The sequence below is a fragment of the Oncorhynchus gorbuscha genome, linkage group LG19 (assembly GCF_021184085.1).
Source record: "Oncorhynchus gorbuscha isolate QuinsamMale2020 ecotype Even-year linkage group LG19, OgorEven_v1.0, whole genome shotgun sequence".
NCBI classification, from domain to species: domain Eukaryota; kingdom Metazoa; phylum Chordata; class Actinopteri; order Salmoniformes; family Salmonidae; genus Oncorhynchus; species Oncorhynchus gorbuscha.
Genome location: NC_060191.1, coordinates 74,893,203 through 74,914,771, shown reverse-complemented (window position 1 = coordinate 74,914,771; position 21,569 = coordinate 74,893,203). Strand labels below are relative to the sequence as shown.

The 21,569-nt window shown below is 45.4% G+C and overlaps 1 protein-coding gene across 3 annotated transcripts in view; it reads left to right on the top strand.

Moving 5' to 3' along the window:
- Positions 1-21,569, top strand: part of tgfb1a (transforming growth factor, beta 1a) — a 35,148-nt gene that overhangs the window by 6,351 nt on the left and 7,228 nt on the right. For all 3 annotated transcript variants that reach the window (XM_046316554.1, XM_046316552.1, XM_046316553.1), the window contains one exon: positions 17,603-17,872. In XM_046316554.1, the coding sequence (XP_046172510.1) occupies positions 17,603-17,872 (270 nt within the window). The remainder of the gene's footprint in view (positions 1-17,602; positions 17,873-21,569) is intronic.

The following is a 21,569-nucleotide window of genomic DNA, read 5'->3' as shown; positions in this document are numbered from 1 at the left end:
GTCTGAATACTTTCTGAATGCCCTGTACACACACACACACACACACACACACACACACACACACACACACACACACACACACACACACACACACACACACACACACACACACACACACACACACACACACACACACACACACACACACACACACACACACACACACACACACACACACACACACACAAGGGAGGCAGACTGGTTCTTTGACAGAGAGGAGCCGGTCATGATTTAATGTATTAACATATTATTAACATATGCCAAAACTCATCCTGTAATTCAAAACAGCTTCCACTCTTATTAACATATGCCCAAATTAACATATTATTAACATATGCCCAAATGAACATATTATTAACATATGCCCAAATTAACATATTATTAACATATGCCCAAATGAACATATTATTAACATATGCCAAATGAACATATTATTAACATATGCCCAAATTAACATATTATTAACATATGCCCAAATTAACATATTATTAACATATGCCCAAATTAACATATTATTAACATATGCCCAAATTAACATATTATTAACATATGACCAAATTAACATATTATTAACATATTCCCCAAACAGCTGGTACTGGGATTGACTGCTATTAAACCTTTCTACCAATATGAACATGTGTCGCGACGTGAATGATACAACATGTGTTTCCCTTCTGTTCTGGTAACAAACATCTTCACAGATCAGCAGCGTAATCAGCATCTGTTCCGATGTCTTCTCTCCTGCTATTTCAACTGTTGTATTTCTGTCGTGTTCCTGGCATTATGATTTGACTCAACACGTTCTGGTCGGTGCTGGTTGTGAAATCAGACCTCCTCTCCGTGTTCTGTTGGGTTACGTGTTTCTTCTTGTGTTGTTCGTCTAGTGTCATTTTACTTCCTACCGCTTCTTCGTCTCCTCTTCTTCTTCTCCTCTTCTTCTCCTCTTCTTCTTCTCCTCTTCTTCTCCTCTTCTCCTCTTCTCCTCTTCTCCTCCTCTTCTTCTTCTCCTCTTCTTCTCCTCTTCTTCTTCTTCTTCTCCTCTTCTTCTCCTCTTCTTCTTCTTCTTCTCCTCTTCTTCTCCTCTTCTCCTCTTCTTCTCCTCTTCTTCTCCTCTTCTCCTCTTCTTCTTCTCCTCTTCTTCTTCTTCTCTTATTCTCTTCTTCTTCTCTTCTTCTCCTCTTCTCCTCTTCTTCTTCTCTTCTTCTTCTCTTCTTCTTCTTCTCCTCTTCTCCTCTTCTCCTCTTCTTCTTCTCCTCTTCTTCTTCTCTTCTCTTCTTCTTGTCCACTTCTTCTTCTTCTCTTCTCCTCTTCTTCTTGTCCCCGTCTTCTCTTCTCATCTTCTTCTTGTCCTCTTCTTGTTCTCCTCTTCTTCTTCTCCTCTTCTTCTTCTCTTCTTCTCCTCTTCTTCTTCTCCCATTCTTCTCCTCTTCTTCGCCTATTCTTCTTGTCCTCTTCTTCTCCTCTTCTTCTCCTCCTCTTCTTCTCCTCTTCTTCTCCTCTTCTCCTCTTCTTCTTCTCCTCTTCTTCTTCTCTTGTCCTCTTCTTCTTGTCCTCTTATTCATCTTCTCCTCTTCTTCTTCTCCTCTTCTTCTCTTCTTCTTGTCCTCTTCTTCTCTTCTCCTCTTATTCGTCTTCTGCTCTTCTTCTCCTCTTCTCCTCTTCTTCTTGTCCTCTTCTTCTCTTCTCCTCTTATTCGTCTTCTCCTCTTCTTCTTTTCCTCTTCTTCTCTTCTTCTTGTCCTCTTCTTGTTCTCCTCTTCTTCTCTTCTTCTCCTCTACTTCTTGTTCTCTTCTTCTTCTTCTTCTTCTCCTCTTCTCTTCTTCTCCTCTTCTTCTCTGCTTCTTCTTCTCCTCTTCTTCTCTTGTCCTTCTCTTCTCTTCTCCTCCTCTTCTTCTCCTCTTCTTCTCCTCCTCTTCTTCTCCTCCTCTTCTTCTCTTCTTCTCCTCTTCTCCTCTTCTCCTCCTCTTCTTCTCCTCTTCTTCTCTTCTTCTCCTCATCTTCTTCTCTTCTTCTCCTCTTCTCCTCCTCTTCTTCTCCTCTTCTTCTTTGTCTTCTCTTCTCCTCCTCTTCTTCTTCTCTTCTTCTTCTTATTCTCCTCTTCTCCACTCTGCTCAGCCATCCTCTATTTTTCACCTGATCTCGTCCTCTTATCAACTACTTCTAAAGACAGTTAGGGTTAGATAGATGTCCTGTCTCTAAAGACAGAGTTAGGGTATGGGGTTATATAGATGTCCTGTCTCTAAAGACAGAGTTAGGGTACGGTGTTATATAGATGTCCTGTCTCTAAAGACAGAGTTAGGGTACGGGGTTATATAGATGTCCTGTCTCTAAAGACAGAGTTAGGGTACGGGGTTATATAGATGTCCTGTCTCTAAAGACAGAGTTAGGGTACAGGGTTATATAGATGTCCTGTCTCTAAAGACAGAGTTAGGGTACGGGGTTATATAGATGTCCTGTCTCTAAAGACAGAGTTAGGGTACGGGGTTATATAGATGTCCTGTCTCTAAAGACAGAGTTAGGGTACGGGGTTATATAGATGTCCTGTCTCTAAAGACAAAGTTATGGTTAGATAGATGTCCTGTCTCTAAAGACAAAGCTAGTGTTAGGATTAGATAGATGTCCTGTCTCTAAAGACAAAGTTAGGGTTAGATAGATGTCCTGTCTCTAAAGACAAAGTTAGTGTTAGGATTAGATAGATGTCCTGTCTCTAAAGACAAAGTTAGGGTTAGGGTTAGATAGATGTCCTGTCTCTAAAGACAGAGTTAGGGTACGGGGTTATATAGATGTCCTGTCTCTAAAGACAAAGTTATGGTTATATAGATGTCCTGTCTCTAAAGACAAAGTTAGGGTTAGGATTAGATAGATGTCCTGTCTCTAAAGACAAAGTTAGGGTTAGGATTAGATAGATGTCCTGTCTCTAAAGACAAAGTTAGGGTTAGGGTTAGATAGATGTCCTGTCTCTAAAGACAAAGTTAGGGTTAGATAGATGTCCTGTCTCTAAAGACAAAGCTAGTGTTAGGATTAGATAGATGTCCTGTCTCTAAAGACAAAGTTAGGGTTAGATAGATGTCCTGTCTCTAAAGACAAAGTTAGTGTTAGGATTAGATAGATGTCCTGTCTCTAAAGACAAAGCTAGTGTTAGGATTAGATAGATGTCCTGTCTCTAAAGACAGAGTTAGGGTTAGGGTTAGATAGATGTCCTGTCTCTAAAGACAGAGTTAGGGTTAGGGTTAGATAGATGTCCTGTCTCTAAAGACAAAGCTAGTGTTAGGATTAGATAGATGTCCTGTCTCTAAAGACAAAGTTAGGGTTAGATAGATGTCCTGTCTCTAAAGACAAAGTTAGTGTTAGGATTAGATAGATGTCCTGTCTCTAAAGACAGAGTTAGGGTAGGGGGTTAGATAGATGTCCTGTCTCTAAAGACAGAGTTAGGGTTAGGGTTAGATAGATGTCCTGTCTCTAAAGACAGAGTTAGGGTTAGGGTTAGATAGATGTCCTGTCTCTAAAGACAGAGTTAGGGTTAGGATTAGATAGATGTCCTGTCTCTAAAGACAGAGTTAGGGTTAGGGTTAGATAGATGTCCTGTCTCTAAAGACAAAGCTAGTGTTAGGATTAGATAGATGTCCTGTCTCTAAAGACAAAGTTAGTGTTAGGATTAGATAGATGTCCTGTCTCTAAAGACAGAGTTAGTGTTAGGATTAGATAGATTTCCTGTCTCTAAAGAAAGAGTTAGGGTAGGGGGTTAGATAGATGTCCTGTCTCTAAAGACAGAGTTAGGGTAGGGGGTTAGATAGATGTCCTGTCTCTAAAGACAGAGTTAGGGTAGGGGGTTAGATAGATGTCCTGTCTCTAAAGACAGAGTTAGGGTTAGATACAGTAGGTGTCCTGTGTTGATCAGTGAACATAGACCAACAGGAAGAACAAACACTAGAGAAGACAGGGAATGTTGTTCTGCTGAGATGAATACCAAATAACAGCGTATCACTAATGGGGGTAGAAGAGGAGGATGGAGAGAAGAAGGGTAAGAGTAGAAATCTTTCTGCCCATTCTCTCTGTTCTCTCTAATCTCTCTCTCTCTCTCTCTCTCTCTCTCTCTCTCTCTCTCTCTCTCTCTCTCTCTCTCTCTCTCTCTCTCTCTCTCTCTCTCTCCCCCTCAGGGTAGGGGGTTTCCTGTAACGTGAGTGTTGGGTTCTCCCTTCACTGCTCTGTCACTTATTGGCTCTCTCCCTCCCTCTCTCCCCCCTCGTGTTATTATCAGTGTGTTTGGGACAGGGCAGCTTGGCAGGAACAGGAAGGAAGGCGATAGGGAAGCTAGGCTGCTCTGGGAGATGGTTTGTCAATGACTCAGATCCGCTAGACTTGGTGCCCAAAGGGAGTCTTGGTTTCCTCCTAACAGTACCTTTGCTGTGCAGAACACAACCGAACATCCGGATTCCACTCTGCTCCTTAACCGAGATGTTTACTGGACAACCCAACGACTTAGTAGACCTCCAGTGTGTGTGTGTGTGTGTGTGTGTGTGTGTGTGTGTGTGTGTGTGTGTGTGTGTGTGTGTGTGTGTGTGTGTGTGTGTGTGTGTGTGTGTGTGTGTGTGTGTGTGTGTGTGTGTGTGTGTGTGTGTGTGTGTGTGTGTGTGTGTGTGTGTGTGTGTGTGTGTGTGTGAGCGTTGAGAGGGAAGGAATTGTTAGATAATCATTGAGGAGATTGAGGACAGTACGACTACCAGTTTGTTGCATGCTGGTTAGATCTACAGCATCTCGTCAAAAGATCACAAGGATCAGACAGACTCATTAAGATAAGAGCATAAGGGAGGAACTGAATGACACAAACACTTTCACATCTTCATCATCATTATCATCAGCTAAAGCCAAATGATGGCTATAGGGAAGCTTTGTTACCCTGATGGCTATAGGGAAGCTTTGTTACCCCGATGGCTATAGGGAAGCTTTGTTACCCTGATGGCTATAGGGAAGCTTTGTTACCCCGATGGCTATAGGGAAGCTTTGTTACCCTGATGGCTATAGGGAAGCTTTGTTACCCTGATGGCTATTGGGAAGCTTTTGTTACCCTGATGGCTATAGGGAAGCTTTGTTACCCTGATGGCTATAGGGAAGCTTTGTTACCCTGATGGCTATTGGGAAGCCTTGTTACCCTGATGGCTATAGGGAAGCTTTGTTACCCTGATGGCTATAGGGAAGCTTTGTTACCCTGATGGCTATTGGGAAGCCTTGTTACCCTGATGGCTATAGGGACCCTTGTTACCCTGATGGCTATAGGGAAGCCTTGTAACCCTGGTGCCTATAGGGAAGCATTGTAACCATGGTGCCTATAGGGAAACCTTGTAACCATGGTGCCTATAGGGAAATCTTATAACCCTGGTGCCTATAGGGAAGCCTTGTAACCCTGGTGCCTATAGGGAAGCCTTGTAACCCTGGTGCCTATAGGGAAACCTTATAACCCTGGTGCCTATAGGGAAGCCTTGTAACCCTGGTGCCTATAGGGAAGCCTTGTAACCCTGGTGCCTATAGGGAAGCCTTGTAACCCTGGTGCCTATAGGGAAGCTTTGTTACCCTGATGGCTATCGGGAAGCCTTGTTAACCTGATGGCTATAGGGAAGCTTTGTTACCCCGATGGCTATAGGGAAGCTTTGTTACCCTGATGGCTATTGGGAAGCTTTGTTACCCTGATGGCTATAGGGAAGCTTTGTTACCCTGATGGCTATTGGGAAGCCTTGTTACCCTGATGGCTATAGGGAAGCTTTGTTACCCCGATGGCTATAGGGAAGCTTTGTTACCCTGATGGCTATAGGGAAGCTTTGTTACCCTGATGGCTATAGGGAAGCCTTGTTACCCTGATGGCTATAGGGAAGCCTTGTTAACCTGATGGCTATAGGGAAGCCTTGTTACCCTGATGGCTATATGGAAGCCTTGTAACCCTGGTGCCTATAGGGAAGTCACCTGATGACTATAGGGAAGCCTTGTAACCCTGATGGCTTTAGGGAAGCCTTATTACCCTGATGGCTATAGGGAAGCCTTGTTACCCTGATGGCTATAGGGAAGCCTTGTAACCCTGGTGCCTATAGGGAAGCCTTGTAACCATGGTGCCTATAGGGAAACCTTATAACCCTGGTGCCTATAGGGAAGCCTTGTAACCCTGGTGCCTATAGGGAAGCCTTGTAACCCTGGTGCCTATAGGGAAGCCTTGTAACCCTGGTGCCTATAGGGAAGCCTTATAACCCTGGTGCCTATAGGGAAGCCTTGTAACCCTGGTGCCTATAGGGAAGCCTTATAACCCTGGTGCCTATAGGGAAACCTTATAACCCTGGTGCCTATAGGGAAGCCTTGTAACCCTGGTGCCTATAGGGAAGCCTTATAACCCTGGTGCCTATAGGGAAACCTTATAACCCTGGTGCCTATAGGGAAACCTTATAACCCTGGTGCCTATAGGGAAACCTTATAACCCTGGTGCCTATAGGCAAGCCTTGTAACCCTGGTGCCTATAGGGAAGCCACTGCATCATAACTTTTATGTTATCATTCTGGAACATTATGTACTTTCCATTTGAGCTCCCAATCTCTTTTGCATTTACATTCAGCTTCCTACTTTTATATTCATGAGTCATGTGTCTGGTCCAACCAATCAAAAGAAGGGCTCGTTCTGCTCTTGCTCTGTGCTGTACATGGCCCAGCTTCACTCGGAGTGGATAAGGTCCCAGACCTCAGTGGGTCAGGAGCATGTTTACTTACTGGTGGTTGACTGAGATGTATTTCTACCAGCCCATAAGTCATTGTACATAAGTAGATTGAAGGCTAAATGACTTGGTTACTTAATAATTTGGTTACTTAATGACTTGGTTAGTTAAAGACTTGGTTAATTACACACATTTTCATCGAGGAACGCAATCCCTCATTCTTTTCAGATTTGTGAAAAGTCGTCTGCAAACAGTAGCACACGTGTGGATAAACAGTTACTTGTCAGTTACACAGAGGGTGTTCTTTGACGGACGCCTCGCAAACATAATCGAGGTAGACTCAGGGATTCCCCAGGGTAGCTGTTTAGGCCCCTTGTTTCTTGCAATCTTTACCAACAACATGCCACTGACTTTGAGTAAAGCCAGACTGTCTATGTATGCAGATGACTCAACACTATACATGTCAGCTACTACAGCTACTGAAATGACTGCAACACTTAAAGAGTTGCAGTTAGTTTCAGAGAGGGTGGGAAGGAATAAGGTAGTCCTAAATATTTATAAAACTAAAATCATTGTATTTGGGACTAATCATTCACTAAACCCTAAACCTCAACTAAATCTTCTAATAAATAATGTGGAAATTGAGCAAGTTGAGATGACTAAACTGCTTGGAGTAACCCTGGATTGTAAACTGTCATGATCAAAACATATAGATACAACAGTAGCTAAGAAGTCTGGACGCACTATCTTCTCTCATCGCTACAACTCCCGTAGGGGCTCGGGAGAGACGAAGGTCGAGAGCCATGCGTCCTCCGAAACACAACCCAACCAAGCCGCACTGCTTCTTAACCCAGCCGCACCAATGTGTCGGAGGAAACACTGTGCACCTGGCGACCTTGGTTAGAGTGCACTGCGCCCGGCCCACCACAGGAGTCGCTAGTGCGCAATGAGGCAAGGATATCCCTACCGGCCAAGCCCTCCCTAACCCAGACGACGCTAGGCCAATTGTGCATCGCCCCACGGACCTCCCGGTCGCAGCCGGCTGCGACAGAGCCTGGGCGCAAACCCAGAGTCTCTGGTGGCACAGCTAGCACTGCAATGCAGTACCCTAGAACACTGCGCCACCCAGGAGGCTGTCTATTGTATTATTGACTGTACGTTTGTTAATTCTATGTGTAACTCTGTGTTGTTGTTTGTGTCGCACTGCTTTGCTTTATCAAATCAAATGTATTTATATAGCCCTTCGTACATCAGCTGAGATCTCAACGTGCTGTACAGAAACCCAGCCTAAAACCCCAAACAGCAAGCAATGCAGATGTAGAAGCACGGTGGCTAGGAAAAACTCCCTAGAAAGGCCAAAACCTAGGAAGAAACCTAGAGAGGAACCAGGCTATGTGGGGTGGCCAGTCCTCTTTTGGCTGTGCCGGGTGGAGATTATAATACAACATGGCCAAGATGTTCAAATATTCATAAATGACCAGCATGGTCGTAATAATAAGGCAGAACAGTTGAAACTGGAGTAGCAGCATGGTCAGGTGGACTGGGGACAGCAAGGAGTCATCATGTCAGGTAGTCTTGAGGCATGGTCCTAGGGCTCAGGTCCTCCGAGAGAGAGAAGGAGAGAATTAGAGAACGCACACTTAGATTCACACAGGAATCCGAATAGGACAGGAGGACAGGACAGGAGGAGTACTCCAGATATAACAAACTGACCCTAGCCCACCGACACATAAACTACTGCAGCATAAATACTGGAGGCTGAGACAGGAGGGGTCAGGAGACACTGTGGCCCCATCCGAGGACACCCCCGGACAGGGCCAAACAGGAAGGATATAACCCCACCCACTTTGCCAAAGCACAGCCCCCACACCACTAGAGGGACATCTTCAACCACCAACTTTATCTTGGCCAGGTCGCAGTTGTACATGAGAACTTGTTCTCAACTAGCCTCCCTGGTTAAATAAAGGTGTTCTCAACTAGCCTCCCTGGTTAAATAAAGGTGTTCTCAACTAGCCTCCCTGGTTAAATAAAGGTGTTCTCAACTAGCCTCCCTGGTTAAATAAAGGTGTTCTCAACTGGCCTCCCTGGTTAAATAAAGGTGAAATAAAAATGTTTTTTTTTTAAAACAGACATCGCTTTCTGGATTGAGCATATCTCTAAATAGATATAAATCTCTTTGTATAAATGATGCCCATTAGTTCCTGCCAAGGCAGCAGCTACTCTTCCTGGGGTTTATCATGGATCCCCATTAGTTCCTACCAAGGCAGCAGCTACTCTTCCTGGGGTTTATTATGGATCCCCATTAGTTCCTGTCAAGGCAGCAGCTACTCTCCCTGGGGTTTATTATGGATCCCCATTAGTTCCTGCCGAGGCAGCAGCTACTCTTCCTGGGGTTTATTATGGATCCCCATTAGTTCCTGCCGAGGCAGCAGCTACTCTTCCTGGGGTTTATTATGGATCCCCATTAGTTCCTGTCAAGGCAGCAGCTATTCTTCCTGGGGTTTATTATGGATCCCTATTAGTTCCTGTCAAGGCACTCTTCCTGGGGTTTATTATGGATCCCCATTAGTTCCTGCCAAGGCAGCAGCTACTCTTCCTGGGGTTTATTATGGCTCTCTGTTAGTTCCTGCCAAGGCAGCAGCTACTCTTCCTGGGGTTTATTATGGATCCCCATTAGTTCCTGCCAAGGCAGCAGCTACTCTTCCTGGGGTTTATTATGGATCCCCATTAGTTCCTGTCAAGGCAGCAGCTCCTCTTCCTGGGGTTTATTGTGGATCCCCATTAGTTCCTGCCAAGGCAGCAGCTACTCTTCCTGGGGTTTATTATGGATCCCCATTAGTTCCTGCTGAGGCAGCAGCTACTCTTCCTGGGGTTTATTGTGGATCCCCATTACTTCCTGTCAAGGCAGCAGCTACTCTTCCTGGGGTTTATTATGGATCCCCATTAGTTCCTGCCGAGGCAGCAGCTACTCTCCCTGGGGTTTATTATGGATCCCCATTAGTTCCTGTCAAGGCAGCAGCTACTCTTCCTGGAGTTTACTATGGATCCCCATTAGTTCCTGCCGAGGCAGCAGCTACTCTCCCTGGGGTTTATTATGGATCCCCATTAATTCCTGCCAAGGCAGCAGCTACTCTTCCTGGAATTTACTATGGATCCCCATTAGTTCCTGCCGAGGCAGCAGCTACTATTCCCGAGGCAGCAGCTACTCTTCCAGCTACTCTTACTGTGCACCTCCCGTAGTCTGTTCTGGACTTGGGGACTGTGAAGAGACCTCTGGTGGCATGTCAAACAGACAGCTTGGTGCATTGAACATGTCAATACCGCTCATAAATACAAGCAGTGATGAAGCCAATCTCTCTTCCACGTTCAGCCAGGAGAGATTGACCTGCATATAATTAATATTAGCTCTCTGTGTACATCCGAGGGCCAGCCGTGCTGCCCTGTTCTGAACCAATTGCAAGTTTCCTAAGTCCCTCTTTGTTGCACCTGACCACACGACTGAACAGTAGTCCAGGTGTGTCATAACTAGGACCTGAAGGACCTGCCTTGTTGATAGTGTTGTTATGAAGGTAGAAACTAGATCCTGTAGGACCTGCCTTGTTGATAGTGTTGTTAAGAAGGTAGAAACTAGGGCCTGTAGGACCTGCCTTGTTGATAGTGTTGTTAAGAAGGTAGAAACTAGGGCCTGTAGGACCTGCCTTGTTGATAGTGTTGTTAAGAAGGTAGAAACTAGGGCCTGTAGGACCTGCCTTGTTGATAGTGTTGTTAAAGTTAGTGAGGGAGATATAAGTCTACAACTTCAGCGATTTTTGCAATTCGTTCCAGTCATTGACAGCAGAGAACTGGAAGGAAAGGCGGCCAAAGTAAGTGTTGGCTTTGGGGATGATCAGTGAGATATACCTGCTGGAGCGCGTGCTACGGGTGGGTGTTGTTATGGTGACCAGTGAGCTGAGAGAAGGCGGGGCTTTACCTAGTAGAGACTTATAGATGACCTGGAGCCAGTGGGTCTTGCGATGAATATGTAGTGAGGGCCAGCCAACGAGAGAGTACAGGTCGCAGTGGTGGGTGGTATATGGGGCTTTGGTGACAAAACTTATATTTTTTTTGTCAATTTTGTATGTCTGTTCTGTATGTATGTTCTGTATGTCTGTTCTGTTGGTCTGTTCTGTATGACTGTTCTGTTTGTTCTGTGTGTCTGTTCTCGATGTCTGCTCTGTCTGTATGTCTGTTCTGTCTGCTCTGTTCTGTATGTCTGTTCTGTTTGTTCTGTATGTCTGTTCTGTTTGTTCTGTATGTCTGTTCTGTTGGTCTGTTCTGTTTGCTCTGTCTGTCTGATCTGTTCTGTCTGACTGCTCTGTCAGTCTGCTCTGTCTGTCTGTTATGTTCTGTCTGCTCTGTGTGTCTGTTCTGTCTGTCTGTCTGTTCTGTCTGCTCTGTCTGTCTGCTCTGTTCGGTCTGTCTGTCTGCTCTGTCTGTCTGCTCTGTCTGTCTGCCTGCTCTGTGTGTCTGTTCTGTCTGTCTGCTCTGTGTGTCTGCTCTGTCTGTCTGCTCTGTTCTGTCTGTCTGTTCTGTCTGCTCTGTCTGTCTGCTCTGTGTGTCTGTTCTGTGTGTCTGTCTGTCTGTCTGTCTGTCTGTCTGTCTGTCTGTCTGTCTGTCTGTCTGTCTGTCTGTCTGTCTGTCTGTCTGTCTGTCTGTCTGTCTGTCTGTCTGTCTGTCTGTCTGTCTGTCTGTCTGTGTGTCTGTTCTGTCTGTCTGTCAAAAAAAATGTTTTTTGTTTGTCATTATGGGGCTAGATAGATGATTCATTGTGTGTAGATAGATGAGCTTCTTTTTATTTCTTATTATTCCTTTTAGAATATGGCTGTAACGTAACAAAATGTGGAACAAAGTCAACACGTCTGCGTACTTTTCCCGAATGAACTGTACGTTTGTATTTCAGTGTGGAGGAGGTAGGAGCAACAGGTATATAGCCTTCCTGCAGGAATCTGGTTCCTCCCAGTGTAATTACAGAGCTGTCTATCTCTCTGCCTGTCACAACAGCTGTCCCTGGCTTACTTGGGTTAGAGAGGAGGCCTTGATTAAACACACAAATCCCCCCCCACACCCAGGGTTAGCATGCAGCCTAACACACAAGGGGGATGGGGTTCCACTCTAACCTAGCATGCCATACTGGGCTTCCTGTCCCCACACCTAGTCTGGTAACATTCATTACACACTCATTACACACTCATTACATACTCATTACATACTCATTACACACTCCATACACTCATAGCCGGTGGAAGTAGTTTAGTAGTCTTTTTACCCACGCTGCAGACGGATATTATCTGCGCTACTTTTGTGAGAAAAAAATAATTATTTACATGTCTTTTCAAAATTAATATTCTTTTTTTTTTATTATCAGATTTTTCAGAGGGTGTTGCAGCACCCTCGGCAGCCCTACTTCCCACAGCTAAAGCTAACACCATGCAGGGTGGAGGCTCTACGCATTTACACTAACATGCTAACACACAGCTAAAGCTAACACTCACCTCCTAGAATAGAACACCATGCAGGGTGGAGGCTCTACGCATTTACACTAACATGCTAACACACAGCTAAAGCTAACACCATGCAGGGTAACATGCTAACACACAGCTAAAGCTAACACTCACCTCCTAGAATAGAACACCATGCAGGGTGGAGGCTCTACGCATTTACACTAACATGCTAACACACAGCTAAAGCTAACACTCACCTCCTAGAATAGAACACCATGCAGGGTGGAGGCTCTACGCATTTACACTAACATGCAGGCCCCTATAGCACTGTAAAGCCAGGGATTGGTCTGCACACAGCTAGCCTGATGCTCCAAGCTAGCTCCAGCTAGATAATGATTAGGTTGTTGTTGTCATCTATACAGTTTCTATAGAGATGCTACAGCAACATATAGTTTTACAATGACGGCCAAACCCGGGACGACGCTGGGCCAATTGTGCGCCGCTCTAATGGGACTCCCAATCACGGGGACGGTTGTGATACAGCCTGGATTCAAACCAGGGTTGTGTATGTAGTGACGCCTCAAGCACTGAGATGCGGTGCCTCAGACCGTTGCGCAACTCGGGAGCCTAAGATAGCAGTGTCCCTCATGCATCTGCCACTGACTCGTAGGTTAACCGGGTGTTAAACGGAAAGCGAAAGTAGCAACGGGAAAGTACTCTATTGCAACTGATAAAGGTATTGAAAAGGGGAAGTGGATTTATTCACTGCAAATACTGTGTTTCCCTAGTGCCCTATACTGGCCTCTGCCCTCTACTGTATTATGGATGTGTACGGCAAACCATGGATATGTCCGACACACGATCTCTTGCTCACAACATGTTGTAATTTAAGTCAATTTGAGGAAGCAGGAGGCTGGCTTGTGACTCTTAGTTATCGTCCGATCTCAGTGCGGGGGGCACGTTGACTAGCTCTCACTAGCTTAGTGTACATACTAATGATAAATAACAGTTATGTATAGTAAAGTGTTGGCTCTTCCTGGTATGGACTGGTTCTGTCTCCAGGTCTCTGCTATCAAAGTGGGTTTACTGGAGCTCAGCAGCAGAGATAATATTGAGCTCTAACCGGCAGCTATAGCAGGGTTAGGGCTGGTATTGAGATGGAGCAGGCTGATGTAGCAGGGTTAGGGTTGGTATTGAGCTGTAACAGGGTTAGGGCAGGTATTGAGCTGTAGCAGGGTTAGGGCTGGTATTGAGCTGTAGCAGAGTTAGGGCTGGTATTGAGCTGTAGCAGGGTTAGGGCTGGTATTGAGCTGTAGCAGAGTTAGGGCTGGTATTGAGCTGTAGCAGGGTTAGGGCTGGTATTGAGCTGTAACAGGGTAAGGGCTGGTATTGAGCTGTAGCAGGGTTGGGGCTGGTATTGAGCTGTAGCAGAGTTAGGGCTGGTATTGAGCTGTAGCAGGGTTAGGGCTGGTATTGAGCTGTAGCAGGGTTGGGGCTGGTATTGAGCTGTAGCAGAGTTAGGGCTGGTATTGAGCTGTAGCAGGGTTGGGGCTGGTATTGAGCTGTAGCAGAGTTAGGGCTGGTATTGAGCTGTAGCAGGGTTAGGGCTGGTATTGAGCTGTAGCAGGGTTAGGGCTGGTATTGAGCTGTAGCAGGGTTAGGGCTGGTATTGAGCTGTAACAGGGTTAGGGCTGGTATTGAGCTGTAACAGGGTTAGGGCTGGTATTGAGCTGTAGCAGGGTTAGGGCTGGTATTGAGCTGTAGCAGGGTTAGGGCTGGTATTGAGCTGTAGCAGGGTTAGGGCTGGTATTGAGATGGAGCAGGCCGATGTAACAGGGTTAGGGCAGGTATTGAGCTGTAGCAGGGTTAGGGCTGGTATTGAGCTGTAGCAGGGTTAGGGCTGGTATTAAGCTGTAGCAGGGTTAGGGCTGGTATTGAGCTGTAGCAGGGTTAGGGCTGGTATTGAGATGGAGCAGGGTTAGGGTTGGTATTGAGCTGTAGCAGGGTTAGGGCTGGTATTGAGCTGTAGCAGGGTTAGGGCTGGTATTGAGCTGTAACAGGGTAAGGGCTGGTATTGAGCTGTAGCAGAGTTAGGGCTGGTATTGAGCTGTAGCAGGGTAAGGGCTGGTATTGAGCTGTAGCAGGGTTAGGGCTGGTATTGAGCTGTAACAGGGTAAGGGCTGGTATTGAGCTGTAGCAGGGTTAGGGCTGGTATTGAGCTGTAGCAGGGTTAGGGCTGGTATTGAGCTGTAGCAGGGTTGGGGCTGGTATTGAGCTGTAGCAGAGTTAGGGCTGGTATTGAGCTGTAGCAGGGTTGGGGCTGGTATTGAGCTGTAGCAGAGTTAGGGCTGGTATTGAGCTGTAGCAGGGTTAGGGCTGGTATTGAGCTGTAGCAGGGTTAGGGCTGGTATTGAGCTGTAGCAGGGTTAGGGCTGGTATTGAGCTGTAACAGGGTTAGGGCTGGTATTGAGCTGTAACAGGGTTAGGGCTGGTATTGAGCTGTAGCAGGGTTAGGGCTGGTATTGAGCTGTAACAGGGTTAGGGCTGGTATTGAGCTGTAGCAGGGTTAGGGCTGGTATTGAGCTGTAGCAGGGTTAGGGCTGGTATTGAGATGGAGCAGGGTTAGGGCTGGTATTGAGCTGTAGCAGGGTTAGGGCTGGTATTGAGCTGTAGCAGGGTTAGGGCTGGTATTGAGATGGAGCAGGCCGATGTAACAGGGTTAGGGCAGGTATTGAGCTGTAGCAGGGTTAGGGCTGGTATTGAGCTGTAGCAGGGTTAGGGCTGGTATTGAGATGGAGCAGGGTTAGGGTTGGTATTGAGCTGTAGCAGGGTTAGGGCTGGTATTGAGCTGTAGCAGGGTTAGGGCTGGTATTGAGCTGTAACAGGGTAAGGGCTGGTATTGAGCTGTAGCAGAGTTAGGGCTGGTATTGAGCTGTAGCAGGGTAAGGGCTGGTATTGAGCTGTAGCAGGGTTAGGGCTGGTATTGAGCTGTAACAGGGTAAGGGCTGGTATTGAGCTGTAGCAGGGTTAGGGCTGGTATTGAGCTGTAGCAGGGTTAGGGCTGGTATTGAGCTGTAGCAGGGTTAGGGCTGGTATTGAGATGGAGCAGGCTGATGTAACAGGGTTAGTGCAGGTATTGAGCTGTAACAGGCTGGGGCAAAACAGAGGTTTGGTCCTGGGCCAGACCCAGGGTGCCACACGCACGCAGACAGCTCCTCCCCCCTCTACCTCCTCCCTCTGTCTCTCCCCTCTGCCTCCTCCCTCTGTCTCTCCCCTCTGCCTCCCCCCTCTACCTCCTCCCTCTGTCTCTCCCCTCTGCCTCCTCCCTCTGTCTCTCCCCTCTGTCTCCCCCTTGTAGGTTTCCACACCGTATCTATGCGCATGTCTACTACGGTTCACTTTTCACTTCGCTTTTTCTCACCCTCTCTCTCTCTCTCTCTCTCTCTCTCTCTCTCTCTCTCTCTCTCTCTCTCTCTCTCTCTCTCTCTCTCTCTCTCTCTCTCTCTCTCTCTCTCTCTCTCCTCTCTCTCTCTCTCTCTCTCTCTCTCTCTCTCTCTCTCTCTCTCTCTCTCTCTCTCTCTCTCTCTCTCTCTCTCTCTCTCTCTCTCTCTCTCTCTCTCTCTCTCTCTCTCTCTCTCTCTCTCTCTCTCTCTCTCTCTCTCTCTCTCTCTCTATGTAACATGTGACAGCTCTCTTCCTGTCCCTGCCTCCCACATCCCCTCTGCACCTCATCCACCCTCATCCACCCTTCCCCTCATCCACCCTCATCCACCCTTTCCTTCCCCCCTCTCTCTGTACTATATATCTTTTCTCTCCATTATCTGGTCTGTCTCTGTCTGACTTATAACTGTGTGATAAAATGCCTGGTATAATGGATGTTGTTTAGAGCCATCGGTGGCTTGTCTCTGCTTCGCTCTACAACCCAGGAGGAATGTTTCTGCTCTACTCATATAGACTAGATATGATACACACAGAGTGGTTTCTTATAAGGCAAGCCCAACAGTATAAGAGTACACGTGGAATGGCTGGCTACTTGTTCGACAGGCAGCTGTACAGTTCATTGTATACTGTACAGCAGAAGGACATGTAGGCTTCCCAGAGCTGAAGTAAACCCCTATGGTTGAAACTCTATTGTTGATTCAAAAGAAGTCAGTTTGTTGATTTAATTTTTTTGCAACTAATCACATTGATGCGACGCGGCTACAGTACATTGATGCTATGTGGCTACTGTACATTGATGCTACAGTACATTGATGCTACAGTACATTGATGCTACAGTACATTGATACTAAAGTACATTGATGCTACAGTACATTGATGCTACAGTACATTGATGCTACAGTACATTGATGCTACAGTACATTGATGCTACAGTACATTGATACTAAAGTACATTGATGCTACAGTACATTGATGCTACAGTACATTGATACTAAAGTACATTGATGCTACAGTACATTGATGCTACAGTACATTGATGCTACAGTACATTGACGCTACGTGGCTACAGTACATTGATGCTACAGTACATTGATGCTACAGTACATTGATACTAAAGTACATTGATGCTACAGTACATTGATGCTACAGTACATTGATGCTAAAGTACATTGATGCTACAGTACATTGATGCTACAGTACATTGATGCTACAGTACATTGACACTACGTGGCTACAGTACATTGATGCTACAGTACATTGACGCAACGCGGCTACAGTACATTGACGCTACGCGGCTCCAGTACATTGATGCTACGTGGCTACAGTAAATTGATGCAGTATATTGATTTTACATGGCTGCAGTACTTTGATTCTACGTGGCTACAGTACATTGATGCTACAGTACATTGATGCTACTGTACATTGATGCTACGCGGCTACAGTATATTGATTGATTTGCATTACAGTACATTGACGCAAATTGGTGCATTCACCTTATGACATCCAGTGGGACAGTAACAATTGATGCTACAGTATATTGATTTTACATGGCTGCAGTACTTTGATTCTGACGCGGGAGGTACTTCCTCTAGGGAGGCAGTACATTGATGCTACAGTACATTGATGCTACTGACCACAGAGCCTCACAGCTGTACCATTGATGCTGGAAGCCAGTGGAGAGAACGGAGGAGCTGACAGAACTTGGGAATACGGGCTGCGGCGTTCTGGATGAGTTGAAGGGGTTTAACACCACACGGCTGCAGTACATTGATGCTATGCGGCTACAGTACATTGATGCTACAGTACATTGATTCTACGCAGCTACAGTACATTGACGCTACAGTACATTGATTCTACGCGGCTACAGTACATTGATGCTACACGGCTGCAGTACATTGATGCTACGCAGCTACAGTACATTGATAAATAACAAGAGAACACTGTTGTCTCAACTGTTTCTCTCTCCCCTGCTCTCTCTCTCTGTGTGCCCCAGATAAGAATGTCACCAAGCACCAGATGCTGTTTAACCTGAATGAGATGAGGTCCAGCATTGGGGACTACCATCTACTCTCCAGCGCTGAGCTCCGCCTGCTCATCAAAACCACTAACATCCCGTCTGGCAGTGAGCAGCGCCTGGAGCTCTACAAGGGGCTGGGCGACAGCAGACGATACCTGGGATCACGCTTCGTCACCAACAAGTGGAGTGACCGCTGGCTGTCTTTCGACGTCACTGAAACCCTCAAGGAATGGCTGAAGGGGACCGGTGAGTCCAGACAGATAACAGTCTGTTAGTCAGGTCATAGCCAGTGTAAGTCATCTGTAAGTCAGGTCATAGTCTGTATAAGTCAGGTCATAGCCAGTGTAAGTCAGGTCATAGCCAGTATAAGTCATCTGTAAGTCAGGTCATAGCCAGTGTAAGTCATCTGTAAGTCAGGTCATAGCCAGTGTAAGTCATCTGTAAGTCAGGTCATAGCCTGTATAAGTCAGGTCATAGCCAGTGTAAGTCAGGTCATAGCCAGTATAAGTCATCTGTAAGTCAGGTCATAGCCAGTGTAAGTCAGGTCATAGCCAGTGTAAGTCATCTGTAAGTCAGGTCATAGCCTGTATAAGTCAGGTCATAGCCAGTGTAAGTCAGGTCATAGCCTGTATAAGTCAGGTCATAGCCTGTATAAATCAGGTCATAGCCTGTATAAGTCATCTGTAAGTTAGATGATAGCCAGCCCAGTGTTGTGACTGTGTCTCGGAATGTTCAGTCATTTTTGGAATTAACGTAAAATCTATGGCAATCTATTCTACCTTTGGTAATTTATACTTGAATAACTTTTTTTTTAAATGTATTCATATATAGTATACATTTTTTTATGTCTGAGTTTCTAGTAGATAGACTATGTGGTTCTAGAGAACATAGATAGATTGATTCATGAAAAAAGCATCTAATTAACATTGGCATTATTTTCAATTAAATTTGCAACTCTTCCAACTTTTAACCCAATTGACAAGGGGGGGAATTCCTACCTGATTTAAGCACGTACAAATGCACTGGGGGGGGGGGTAGAGATCTAAGAAACGAAATCGTGTCTACAGATACGCTTTATTCTGACCTAGACTTCGTTACCTCTACCATCTTTATGATCGATGAAACGATGAATAAGTTGGAGGCAACCTGTCGGTTTACGGAGTGGAACAGCGTCTACTTTATATTTCCTGATAGAAAATAACACCATTCTTTAATGCACTGTTATTTACACATTGATAAGAGCTATTTGATAGGACCTGGGTAAATGAGGAAGCCGTTTGGATTAAGGGGGATTGTAAATATAAATTACAGTTGTTTTACCTTATGATCGCTAGAGACACGTGTGAAAACCAGTCGTATATGATCAGCCAACTGAAGCATATCGACCTATGACCTTTTCCACAGTGAAGTTGATTAAATTCTTGCCTTATAACTTGGGGATCAAATTTGGAGGCTTCTGTACTATAGGCTTCTGTACTATAGGCTTCTGTACTGTAGCCATGCGTAAATTACAGTCTAGAATATTCTAATTATAAACCCAGACTTTTCACTGTATTTTAATTTTTATTTTAATTTTTACAATGTGTATGGTGTTAAATATTAGTCACTTTCGGGCAGCTGCCGTCAGTTATACCCACATACATTTATAACTGTCACTGATTATAGGGCCGTGTCGGCTATTTGAATCGTTATGGAACTCAGACCGTAGCAGTTTAAACCTGGGTATACTAGAATTTGCCCCCCCCCCCCCACTCCAAAAAAATAAAAACGTCTCGCGGATGAAAGAAAAGCGCCATGTTTGAAATACTCTATATTCCTCTATTTATTTCAGGTTTTCACTCAAAATCATCGATCATAAAGATGGTGGGGATTTATAAGGGAACGAAGTCATGGTCAGAATACAGCGTATCTGTAGACACAATTTCATTTCTTAGATCTCTACCCCCCGTGACTTACACTGGCTATGACCTGACTTACTGATGACTTACACTGGCTATGACCTGACTTACTGATGACTTACACTGGCTATGACCTGACTTATACAGGCTATGACCTGACTTACACTGGCTATGACCTGACTTACACTGGCTATGACCTGACTTATACAGGCTATGACCTGACTTACACTGGCTATGACCTGACTTACAGATGACTTACACTGGCTATGACCTGACTTATACAGTCTATGACCTGACTTACACTGGCTATGACCTGACTTATACAGGCTATGACCTGACTTACACTGGCTATGACCTGACTTATACAGGCTATGACCTGACTTATACTGGCTATGACCTGACTTACAGATGACTTACACTGGCTATGACCTGACTTACACTGGCTATGACCTGACTTATACAGTCTATGACCTGACTTACAGATGACTTACACTGGCTATGACCTGACTTACACTGGCTATGACCTGACTTATACAGTCTATGACCTGACTTACAGATGACTTACACTGGCTATGACCTGACTTACACTGGCTATGACCTGACTTACACTGGCTATGACCTGACTTATACTGGCTATGACCTGACTTACACTGGCTATGACCTGACTTACAGATGACTTACACTGGCTATGACCTGACTTACAGATTACTTACACTGGCTATGACCTGACTTACACTGGCTATGACCTGACTTACAGATGACTTACACTAGCTATGACCTCACTTACACTGGCTATGACCTGACTTACACTGGCTATGACCTGACTTACACTGGCTATGACCTGACTTACAGATGACTTACACTGGCTATGACCTGACTTACAGATGACTTACACTGGCTATGACCTGACTTACACTGGCTATGACCTGACTTACACTGGCTATGACCTGACTTACAGATGACTTACACTGGCTATGACCTGACTTACACTGGCTATGACCTGACTTACAGATGACTTACACTGGCTATGACCTGACTTACAGATGACTTACACTGGCTATGATCTGACTTACACTGGCCATGACCTGACTTACAGATGACTTACACTGGCTATGACCTGACTTACACTGGCTATGACCTGACTTACAGATGACTTACACTGGCTATGACCTGACTTACACTGGCTATGACCTGACTTACACTGGCTATGTGTTATAATCTCCACCCAAAACAGCCAGAAGAGGACTGGCCACCCCACATGGCCTGGTTCCTTTCTAGGTTTCTTCCTAGGTTTTGGCCTTTCCAGGGAGTTTTTCCTAGCCACCGTGCTTCTACACCTGCATTGCTTGCTGTTTGGGGTTTTAGGCTGGGTTTCAGTACAGCACTTTGAGATATCAGCTGATGTACGAAGGGCTATATAAATAAATTTGATTTGATCTATGACCGGACTTATACAGGCTATGACCTGACTTACAGATGACTTACACTGGCTATGACCTGACTTATACTGGCCATGACCTGACTTACAGATGACTTACACTGGCTATGACCTAACTTACAGATGACTTACACTGGCTATGACCTGACTTACAGATGACTTACACTGGCTATGACCTGACTTACAGATGACGTACACTGGCTATGACCTGACTTACAGATGACTTACACTGGCTATGACCTGACTTACAGATGACTTACACTGGCTATGACCTGACTTACAGATGACTTACACTGGCTATGACCTGATTTACAGATGACTTACACTGGCTATGACCTGACTTACACTGGCTATGACCTAACTTACAGATGACTTACACTGGCTATGACCTGACTTACACTGGCTATGACCTGACTTACAGATGACTTACACTGGCTATGACCTGACTTACAGATGACTTACACTGGCTATGACCTGACTTACAGATGACTTACACTGGCTATGACCTGACTTACACTGGCTATGACCTAACTTACAGATGACTTACACTGGCTATGACCTGACTTACACTGGCTATGACCTGACTTACAGATGACTTACACTGTAT